This window comes from Poromitra crassiceps, assembly GCF_964638095.1.
Source record: "Poromitra crassiceps genome assembly, chromosome: 23".
Lineage (NCBI taxonomy): Eukaryota > Metazoa > Chordata > Actinopteri > Beryciformes > Melamphaidae > Poromitra > Poromitra crassiceps.
Window position 1 is genome coordinate 9,437,963 of NC_139639.1, and position 11,968 is coordinate 9,449,930.

At 45.1% G+C, this 11,968-nt stretch overlaps 1 protein-coding gene across 1 annotated transcript in view; it reads right to left on the minus strand.

Moving 5' to 3' along the window:
- The window catches only part of adcy8 (adenylate cyclase 8 (brain)), a gene marked incomplete at both ends in the record, with an annotated part of 56,004 nt that overhangs the window by 10,293 nt on the left and 33,743 nt on the right, over window positions 1–11,968 (minus strand). The window contains 6 exons of the mRNA XM_083658940.1: window positions 1,656–1,734; window positions 3,314–3,486; window positions 4,800–4,889; window positions 5,803–6,004; window positions 8,095–8,195; window positions 10,283–10,480. Of these exons, the coding sequence (XP_083515066.1) occupies window positions 1,656–1,734; window positions 3,314–3,486; window positions 4,800–4,889; window positions 5,803–6,004; window positions 8,095–8,195; window positions 10,283–10,480 (843 nt within the window). The remainder of the gene's footprint in view (window positions 1–1,655; window positions 1,735–3,313; window positions 3,487–4,799; window positions 4,890–5,802; window positions 6,005–8,094; window positions 8,196–10,282; window positions 10,481–11,968) is intronic.

The following is an 11,968-nucleotide window of genomic DNA, read 5'->3' on the forward strand; positions in this document are numbered from 1 at the left end:
AGTTAATGTAATGTTTGTTTGTAACGTCTGTAACTTTGTGCTACTTTTCTTGGCCCAAATGAAATGTTATTTCAGTTCTACTTAAATACTCTCCTAGAACATTTGCATATATCCATCTTAAGATACACTATCATCAGTCAAAACGTTTGACACACCGGATTTTTCTTCATTCTTTAGAATTTAGAATGATAGTAAAGACAATCAAAACTATCAAATAACACAAACGGAATAATGCTGTGACCAAAAAAGTCAAACAAATCAAATCTATCTTATATGTTAGATTCGTTAAAGTAGCTGCGCTGACTTCATGACATTTTTCATGACATGTCATATTATTTTTGAAGCAGCGGGGGCTGCAGATTGAGCAGTAACTGTGAACTGTAGCGGATTACATCCTGAACGCAACCTTAGATTGAGCAGTAACTGAACTGTAGCGGGTTACATCTTGAACGCAACCTTAGATTGAGCAGTAACTGTGAACTGTAGCGGGTTACATCCTGAACGCAACCTTAGATTGAGCAGTAACTGTGAACTGTAGCGGGTTACATCCTGAACGCAACCTTTCCCAACCTTGCTAAGAGGAAATCACTGTGGCTTTCATGCACGCTCCTTTCTCTCAGCCTGACATGGTGCATCACCACATTTGATCATTAAGATCAACGCTGTGAGTGCACACGCCCCCTGCTGGCCGTGAGTGCACACGCCCCCTGCTGGCCGTGAGGGAGCGTTCGTTGTCTCTGCTATGCCAAACATGAGGTAAAACAGACCCGGGGAAAATCAATACACCATTGAAGGACTTCAAATGCAGCTGCTTTCTATCTTCTTCCATGGGGCTACAAAGGACCTTCAATTAGGGCCGTGGCCCCTCAGTGTCTGGCCGGTGTTGAGCCAGTGAAGCGCACGATCACAGGTTGCCATAGAGACAGAATGAAAGCTCCACGATGATACCAGTTTCATCTATAGACTGCTTTCCATGACTACAAGGAGAAACACATGTTGGGTCACGTACAGAACCAGGCTGGTAAACTATATACATTTCACTACATTTCCTTTCCTACTTTCAGGTCCTTTATTATGCAGCAGTGAGTCCTGAGAGGAGAGGCAACGCTCAAGTCACAATAATGCAGTGTTTCCCCTAGGACCTAGGACCTAGAACCTAGAACCTAGAACCTAGGACCTAGGACCTAGAACCTAGGACCTAGGACCTAGGACCTAGAACCTAGGACCTAGAACCTAGGACCTAGAACCTAGGACCTAGAACCTAGGACCTAGAACCTAGAACCTAGGACCTAGGACCTAGGACCTAGGACCTAGAACCTAGGACCTAGGGCCTAGGGGAAACACTGGATTTACAAGGGCCTTGTGCATTGAGCAATGCCCTCTGTTGATGAGGCATCATGGTTCCGCTCAAATTGGTATGAACGCGGGCTTGATTCGCAAGATAACACCAAGGTTCCAAGACTCCAGAACAGAACCATAGCCATTAGCCAGAACCCTGTTTGTCTGAAAGCGCTACGTGTAAGTTGTCATGTCCTGTATTTCTGCACCACCAAGACGATTTCCTGGACATTTCCTGGACTTCATTTGGAGATTAAAGCAACTCAGATTGTAACAAGCATGGTGAACACATGTCAGATGTTGCTGCTCTCTCTCACCTGCTGGCCGTGGTAGAACACGGCGAGGAGGAACATGGCCATCAGAAGCAACGACGTCTCTTTGGTTCCCAGGAAGTTTCTGTGGGAACAGAGGGAGAGAAGGTTCAGCTGAAAAGGACATTGCTTCCACTGTCAAGTCAAGTCAAGTCAAGTCAAGTCAAGTCTAGTCAAGTCAAGTCAAGTTTATATGTATAGCACATTTCATACACAGAGGCAATTCAAAGTGCGTCACATAAAATGGTCGACACAAGCAAATAGAAGAATAAGACGTTCCACTGTCACAAAATCTTCTTCTTCTGATACACAATCAAACACTGATCACCACTCCACATCCTGCAACATCCTCTACCAGCCTGTAAACATGTAAAGTTAGGCATTTTAACATGGGGGCGAATGGGGAACGACTCTCTTTTGGAGCCAGCCTCAAGTGGCCATTCGAGGGAACTACAGATTTGCTCACTTCTGCATAGGCTTCATCTGTCCGTGCCCGAGCATGGCGTCTGGTAGAGATGGTGGAGGTCACAACTAGCTGTTGTTCTTCTCATGCTGTTTTGCATATGACCTTTCCTCTCATTTCCCAGAAGGCCTTAAAGAAATGAGTCTAAATGACGTGTGATCCCCGTGTGGCTCGTAGGAGCGCTGCACGGGTTCGTGCTCAGGAGACGCCAGCACACGAAAGGTCACTGTGCCGTCGCTGAGCTGAGCACGCCTCCATTTGCATCAGATGAGTTTTCTCACATTTACATTTCAACATTTAAATCCAGCGGAGGGAAAAAAAGGTCATCGTGGCTCCCTGATGTGTTTCTGAAGACAAGGAGGAGAGGAGAGGAGAGGAGAGGAGAGGAGAGAGGAGAGGAGAAGAGAAGAGAAGAGAAGAGAAGAGAAGAGAAGAGAGGAGATGAGAGGAGGGGAGAGGAGAGGAGAGAGGAGAGGAGAGGAGAGGAGAGGAGAAGAGAGGAGATGAGAGGAGAGGAGAGAGGAGAGGAGAGGAGAAGAGAGGAGAGGAGAGGAGGGGAGGGGAGAGGAGAGGAGAGGAGGGGAGAGGAGAGGAGAGGAGAGGAGAGGAGAGGAGAGGAGAGGAGAGGAGAGGAGAGGAGAGGAGAGAGGAGAAGATAGGAGGGGAGAGGAGAGGAGAGGAGAGAGGAGAGGAGAGGAGAGGAGAGAGGAGGAGAGGAGAGGAGAGGAGAGAAGGGGAGAGGAGAGTGTGTGTGTGTGTGTGTGTGTGTGTGTGTGTGTGTGTGTGTGTGTGTGTGTGTGTGTGTGTGTGTGTGTGTATGTGTGTGTGTGTGTGTGTGTGTGTGTGTGTGTGTGTGTGTGTGTGTGTGTGTGTGTGTGTGTGTGTATAGTGTTGTAGTTAAGTCACTATATCTTGAGTCTGTATCCAAGTCCGAGTCTGACTCATCAGTACTCAAGTCCAAGTCCGAGTCACAAGTCTTGTACATGAGTCCAGGGCTCGGACTCGAGTCGGACTCATACACACAGTGTGTATGTGTGCTTGTCCATTTAAGCATCAAGTTGTGTAGACATTTCATATTCACTCTATGTCTGTGTCTGTGAGTGTGAGTGTGAGTGTGTGTGTGTCTGTGAGTGTGGGTGTGTGAGTGTGTGCGTGCATGCATGTGCGTGTGCATGTGTGTGTGTGTGTGCACACCACTCACTCAGTGTTGTGGTGCACGGTGTCATAGCGTATGAACAGCGAGGTGTAGAAGGCCTCAGTCAGCAGTGAGTAGACGGCGATCATCACCAGCAGCACGGCCAGCTTCAGCATCGAGTTCAGACGCAGAAACACTGCACACGTCACCATGGCCAAAACCCCCGTGAACACAAAGTACTGCGGAACAGACACACAGAGCTCTGAGATTCAATGTTATTTAGCCTTTAATTCATCCTTCACTAGAGATTAAGATTTGGTTTTTTCAAGAGAGATCTGTCAAGACAATAGCATCGAGACACATGTGAATGCTGCAGACCAAGAACAGAAAACAATGTACAAAGTCAGAATATACTGTAGTTAAAATGACAGAAGAGAGAGAGAAGACGGAGGGTAGCAAACCTCGCGAGGCAGCTGTATTCACGTGATCATGAGATCATGATCACACCACAAATCCATCTTGTCACGCTCTAATCTGTTGGTTTGAATCTGAACCACCAGTGGTTTTCACCAATCAGCATCCTATGAGGCAACTAGGGGCGGGCCTTGGTGTGACGCCAGCGAGAGCGAGCCCGTGATAGACAGATGGTTTATCCAATCACCTGCCAGGTCTTTTTAGAAAGTGCCTGCCCTTTGAAGCGATTTCCCGAGCGACTCGTTCCCAGTTGGTTACGTGAAAACAAACCATCTGGCAGCGCCAGGTTAGTAAAACAAGTAGTTCAACAATGCATGCAATCAAAATACAATCATCACCTAAACCAGTGGTTCCCAAAGTGGCAGTCGTGGGACGACAATGTAAAAAAGCAAAACTATTTTTAATAAGAATTTGACAAAATGTCTATGGAAAAATTAATGGCGGAAAATCCCTTGGTTCGTCTGCTTAACCCGGAAAAGGGCGTGACTTTGGCCACTCTATCCCTTAGCGTCGCTTTCACCCTGCGCGCCGCCTGCTGGTGGACTACCTTCATACACCGTGTACTTTTCATGCCTAGGCGAGTCAGAAACGTGACATTGGCGTGATACTGGACTAAAGATACAGTGTATCTCAGAAATGTGACACTGGCGTGATACTGGGCTGTAGATACAGTGTATCAGTGTATCCAAACTACCACACGAAATATGCTTGTGAATGATGCATCCAGGGAAATATGTGAGTCACCCAGAGCCTCAAGCTATAAAAACCTGATTTCCTTATTATTGAATTCATCAATCCTGTGCTACTGTGTGAGCAAAATAACATCACAGATATTTCAGCTGCAAACTTGTGATAGCTCCATCAGTCCCCGTTGAGGCGAGACCTCCCTCTGGGTGGAGACCTCCCTCTGAGTGGAGACCTCCCTCTGGGTGGAGACCTCCCTCTGGGTGGAGACCTCCCTCTGGGTGGAGACCTCCCTCTGGGTGGAGACCTCCCTCTGGGTGCTTCATGGATCATTTGACCACTGTGTTGTATGAAGTGAAAAACAGATGGAGTCCACGGCTCCTTCACCTCCTACCTCTGGGTAGTAGCAGATGTCTGGGACGGAGGTCGACTCGTTGTACGTCCGGTTTCGGAAGGTGCCAGACTTGTCAAAATCACACCACAGCTGCAGGAGACCAACAAGGGGCGAGATTGTTGTTGTTCAAACTGTTCAAACTGATGCAGGATCAGTTAACACAACAGTGTGTACAACAGATCTCTATTGTACACACTGTTAAAACTGATGCAGGATCAGTGTCAGATTGTTGTTGTACACACTGTTCAAACTGATGCAGGATCAGTGTCAGATTGTTGTTATATAATATATTAAATGAGAGGATAGGAGGCATGACAACATTCACATTCAACATGCACTTGCACTGGGCTTAAGAGTTGCAATGCGTTATGCATTACTTTGTGTAACGCATAAATGCATTACTTTACTCTGTAGATCAGGAAGTGTAATGTGATTACTGAGACTGAAAAAGTAATGCATTACTTTACTCTGTAGATCAGGAAGTGTAATGTGATTACTGAGACTGAAAAAGTAATGCATTACTTTACTCTGTAGATCAGGAAGTGTAATGTGATTACTGAGACTGAAACAGTAGTGCATTACTTTACTCTGTAGATCAGGACGTGTAATGTGATTACTGAGGCTGAAACAGTAATGCATTACTTTACTCTGTAGATCAGGAAGTGTAATGTGATTACTGAGGCTGAAACAGTAATGCATTACTTTACTCTGTAGATCAGGAAGTGTAATGTGATTACTGAGACTGAAACAGTAATGCATTACTTTACTCTGTAGATCAGGAAGTGTAATGTGATTACTGAGGCTGAAACAGTAATGCATTACTTTACTCTGTAGATCAGGAAGTGTAATGTGATTACTGAGGCTGAAACAGTAATGCCTTAGTTTACTCTGTCACAGGACACAGTAATGTGATTACAGTAAGGCATTACACATTACACACCCCTCACTACTCCTCCCTCTCCTGTCGACGTGCTCGAATGAACTGAATGGTGACAGAACTCACGATATTGATCATGGCCGCCAGGAAGTTGATGAGGATGGAGACGAAGATGATGACGTTGCGCGCGGCGTAGGTCTCGTTGATCCAGCAGCAGGCTTGGCGCAGGACTAACGGCAGACACTTGTAGTCCTCCGCCGTGGTAACTAGGACCAGGCAGGAGTGCAGCACGATGAGGACTGAGAACTGGATCACCATGGTCAGCATCCTGCACACAACCAGGAAGACACACGTCGCCGTGGGATGGAGGCAGAGGCGTTAAGGGTACAGTGTGAAAAATGGACGCGTCGATTTCAACACATTTAAACATCTCAGCAAACATTTAGACATTGAAATAGATGTTGATACTGTATGACAACCTGCACTAACGCTGAAAAAGCGCCAAAATCAAAGTTGAGACCTGAGACGTCCAGAGCTACTGATTGTTTTGTGAATGTTTGTAAATATTGTAAATATTTTGTTCTTGTTAGGGTTGGCGTTGAACTTGTACTTTCTTTTCTCCAATAATAAATGAATATTATGAAAATGTATTAATGTATTAGTAAATGTCAAGTCTCAACTCAAATCCAGAGTCCAGTATCGATTTAAAATCATAAAGAAAACTAAATAGCTTGAACTTTTCATTGCAATATTTTTGTATGATAAAAACTTGGTAATAGCATCATGAGTTTGATTTCTATAATCAGTTTCAACTTGAATAAATTCCATCGTTCCATACAAATTCAGTATTCGTCTGCTGGAACAAATCTCATCACTTTCAATCTAGGTCATTTACACAAACACAAGATCTCAAGTCGAAACTTTAGAAACCTTTTCAAGTCATCAAAGTACAAGTCTCAAGTTGAGTCAAGTCTCAAGTCTTCTCTTCATGCATCAAGTCAAGTCTCATGAGTGTCTCGTCACCTCTGGTGACTTTAAAAATCTGACACGCGTTTGTACTGTACAGAAAGTGAGTTTAGAAAAAGTTGATTGCCAATTCAAAATGACAATAAATTTGGACATGAGTTGGCCTTTTTACAGTTAATACTTTGCTAGAAGCTTTTGTTGCATCATCTAAATGCATGGAAACACTTTCCCTTTTACTCCTGAGATTGAATATACAGTATTATGATCATTGTCAGGACTCAAGACAGTTTGTTCCATCTAGGGATTTTGACCTCCTCACTACTGGTTGCTTGTAATATTGGAGATCTAGGAATTGAATACTTAACTCATTGAGTGCCAAGGACGAGTATGTTCGTCAATTCAGATACTAACGTAGAGTGCCAAGGACGAGTATGTTCGTCAATTGCGTTTTTTGACGGTGGGACGTGGATCAAAGCCTCAGGCATCTCCTGTACAAATATTGTAGCTATTGAAGGTGTATAACCTATTTTACGGACTCATTAGGTGGCGACAGTGCTCTCCAGATTAGAGAAAGGTCCGGAAAACAGCAGGAAAAAGCCCTGTGATGAAAGAGAAACCGCTCATGCTGCAGCCAGAGCCATATAGATTGCTCTGTCTGGAGCTGACGTTGGCTGCGAACAGCAGTCAATCCGCGCCCACAACTGAGCCCCTCTGCCTCTGTCTGTCTGTCTGCATAGTTTCTCCACACGATTAGCCGCCAGAAAAGCAGCACCCGACGCCGAAGGGCCAAACCATTCTCACCAGTCCGGTGTGGCTTTTCCGTGTCGCGCTGGGAGCCGGCGCACAAAAACGGAGCACTCCGAAAATAGACTGGGTGCGTGAGGCTGTGTGTTAGTGTGGGGAGGAGTTTGCAGCTGAGGGGGGGGGAGAGGGGAATGGGGCACGCAGGGCACCACACAACTACACCACGTCACTACATCAGAAAATATTAGCTTCAGAGTCAGTGAATGTGCTTGAAATGCTTCATTTCACAAAAGGCGGAATAACTCAGCTTCTAATTTGAAACGCATGTTTTTGCTCAAAACAACCTATCTTCTCCGGCTCATAACTAAAGAACGGAAAATGGTATCAATAAACTTTTTTTTGCTGATGATACAATAGAGTCAGCTCGTTCTTTGTGCGTGTTCGGTGTTTACATAGTAATATCACACAATATTCTGTGGGCCTCGAGAAATCACTGAAAACGCTCTGAAACTCTGGCACTGGGAGCGTCCGTTCTCCAAAAGTGGCTGGCACTCAATGAGTTAAAGCCCAAAATGTAAATGTAATATAGATTTAAATAATAATAAACAGATTGATGGTGATTATTGAGCCGCAGAGCGTCTGTGTCGTGTGGCTCAGAAAATGAAATGTGAAATCTGACGGCCTTCTCGGACGTCACTCCTCTTTTACCTGGCGGAGGGAAGCAGGCATTGGATGGTGGTGATGAAGATGAGCACGATGAAGGCGCACACCAGGTTGGATTTGAAGACTTCGTCTCTCATCTGGGAGTACTGTGCCGTGAAGAAAAGGGAAGAGAGGAGGAGTTGAGAGGAAGATAGAGATAGTAGAGAGATAGAGAGACACACTTTCAGACAGACAGGAGAGACTAAGGGAACACACTCCACCTCACCCACACCAAGGCACTGCCACAGACCAGAGCATGCAACGGCTCAAGCCTCAACCACAGGCGATAGAGAGAGAGAGAGAGAGAGGAGCCGGTGGGTTAGCGGTGGGCTAGCGGTGGGCTAGCGGTGGGGGTCCTGGGGAGCATGCGAAGCCGACCAGCGAAAGCTAGCTGCTAAGCTCGCTGCTAGCCGAGTCAGACACACAGACAAGGAGCTCACATCCAAAATAAAATAGACATAATTTAGGGGAAGAAGTGCCATCGACTCTTATGAGTTAACAGCAAAGTGAAAATGGGTTATGATGCCCTAACCCTAACCCTAACCCTAACCATACATTTCAGGAGGTGATATTTATTTTCCAAAAAGCAAATACATTACCAGGCAAAATCTGGACACACCTGATTAAATGTATGTTTTTCCTTCTCTTAAAGCAATACATGTATGAATTTCTTTCCAAAAGCCTTTGGCATCATGTCAAAGGGCGGCTACTTTAAAGAATCGAAACTCAAATATAAGATAATTTTAGTATAAGGCGGGATATCCGCTCATTTGCCCACTTGTCATTGGTCGAATACCATCGAACTTCCTTCCGGTCTGAAGCGTTTTCTTTCTCTGGAAGATGACAACTTCCTGTTCATATTTTAATGGCCCGGAAGAGTGAGCCTCGTACCAGGAACCTTCCGTTTCCCAGAAGACAGCTCTGCCTCCTGAGCTACTGCCGCCCATAATAATTTGTCATTTCATAATTTTTATGTCTTTGCTATTATTCTAGAAATGTGGAAAATAGTAAAAAAATAAAGAAAAACTGACTGGTAGTAAATATAAATACATGTAGCATTTTGGAAATAAACTCTTCCAACCAATCAACCAAAGTGAATTGTAAAAGTGACCCTGCAGTTATGATCTGCTGTCATAAATGGGGAATGTGTCTGCTGTCTGGTGCTTCAGAAACACATCATCATCATGATGTGCTGTGGGACTCGGGCCGACGGTTTGAGTCTCTCCTCGACCCCCGCTGCCCCCTCGCTCTCTCTGTGTCTGTCTCAAAGGCTGCTGGGAAATTAGCAAGAGGATGCTACATGTTTCAATAAGGGAGGCCCACAGCAAGTCACTGCACATGAAGTAGTGAGAGATTAGGAGATCAACCAAAAGGGTCTGGAGATGTTGACCTTTGTAAGATGGCAGCAGGATTAAAGGGGAAACACAGATGTGTGTGTGGGGGGGGGGTGTTTATTCATGGAACAAACCAACAAAACGGGGGAAGGAGGGGACAAAAAGAACAACAACAAAAAGTTGAACGTGTCAACTTTTCCCACAAGACTATAAAAGGGAAACAGGTCCATGGTAGGTATGGACTTTTGGTCATGAGTAAACTGAAGGGGGCGCTGTGTTCTCGGCATCGCCAAACAGCGACTTGTCACCTCGCTAACCGCTCTCCACAAAAACCAAAGAGGTCCATCACTTCCATTTGTGGGCTTCAACATGAGTCATGGTCAGATTGGTTTGACGCTCAAGCACAATATTGCAAAATAACTCCATAAAAATGCGATCAGGTCACTTGAACGGTGTGGTGTTATGAATGTGTTTGTAGCTTTGTGTCTCTTCACGCACACTAGAAGAAGAACAAGATGTGTTGCATTATTATTATTGCATTAATTTCCATAAATTAACATCCCTCAGTTTCATATTCAGGCCTGTGACTCATGCAGGTGTACGGCAAATAATTCCCTTAGTGCGTTTTCACCAGCACCAAGGGGAAAAACGAGTCCAATTTACCCGGACTAAAAGTGCAGGTGTGAAAACGTCCTTAGAGTTACACAGATCTTTCTCAGCAATATTATCATGTGTGTATTTTAAGAGCCTTTAGCTTACTCATGATTGGAACAAACAAAAAAGTTGGTTGTTTGTCTTGTGAAAATCGTATCTAAGAGTAGATATGAGGAGGGAGAGGAAGTGTCTCAAAGCCCAGCTACCTTCTCTTCCAGGCTGGAGTCTTTAAACATCAGTGAGAAAGGCTTGATATGCTCTCTTCTCAACTGATCACCACTCCGTAAGTCGATGGCGCTCTCTATTCGCTTGTTAATTTCCTCAGGACCAGAGTGGACATGCAAAGCTTGTGCGAGATGGTTTGGAAGCAGATTTATCGAATTTCTCGTTAGGGCAGCCAGAGTCTAGGGGGGAAGCACATGCACATGATGAACCTGCTGGTCCCCCTTTGTTCCATTCAAGTTACAAAAAACAAAAGAGACACAAGTTACATTCAGTACATAGAGAAAATAACCAAACAATGACATTCAGTACATAGAGAAAATAACCAAACAATGACATTCAGTACATAGAGAAAATAACCAAACAATGACATTCAGTACATACAGAAAATAACACAGGGAAGAAAAGGGGGAGACCAAAATGCAACGTTCTCGATCAGACAGACAGCTCAGAGCAGGTCATGCATCACTCATACATCCGCTCCGTGAGGCTAGTGGAGACATGTCTTAGACCGCATGCACGCACGCACGCACGCACGCACGCACGCACGCACGCACGCACACACACACACACACACACACACACACACACACACACACACACACACACACACACACACACACACACACACACACACACACACACACACACACACACACACACACACACACACACACACAGGATGAGAGGAACGCTGTCACTGTGCCCACAACCGTGATGAGGAGGACAAAATGCGACGGGAGAGACAAACACAAAATATACAAGTTAAAATGCGTGCACACACGCACACACGCACACACACACACACACACACACACACACACACGCACGCACACACGCACGCGCACGCGCACACACACACACACACACACACACAAGGTGAAAACAATACCGGCTGTAAATACACTAAAAAGCTACTTTCCTAGCCCTAAAAAAAAGTAAATTTCTCAAAACAAGTTTGATCATTTCAGTTGTTTCTAATGAAATTCTACCCTTGACTTTTAGAATCAAGTGAAGCTGCACTGGAGACAAGTGGAGTTCTCTCTCCTCACTGCACAATCTTACCCGTGTTCTGGATAATTTACCAGGCTATCAGAATATGACCTGTGTTCTGGATGTTTTACCAGTTTAGCAGAATCTTTCTCTGCTTTGAGAACAATAAGATTTGAAGGCAGAACATGAGCCTAGAAGACGTGGTGGAGATGGATGATGTGGAGTCAGTCAGGGTAAGCTCTTATCTGGAGGTAAAAGTGAGAAGGTCATTAGTGACGATCAGACTCATGTTCTCACAGATATTGACATTAGCTCTCCACCATTAGCTCTGAGTTCTCCTCTCCAGACAGCAGCGCTCCACAAATCACACACCCCACATCCATTCATGTCATTATGAAGAGTGTGTGGTGTCGGTGATGTGTGTGTGTGTGTGTGTGTGTGTGTGTGTGTGTGTGTGTGTGTGTGTGTGTGTGTGTGTGTGTGTGTGTGTGTGTGTGTCTGGCCAACTCCCACCATGTGCAGCCATGGATCAGCTCATCTCACACCATGGCCTCTGCAAATGAGATCCATAACACATTACTTCATTAAAGGTTCCTCGTTAGAGTCTCAAATTCTCTGTGATCTCCAGCAAATCTCATCCACCTTGAGGTGTCCTTTTTTCACCTGCCAGGTCTGTT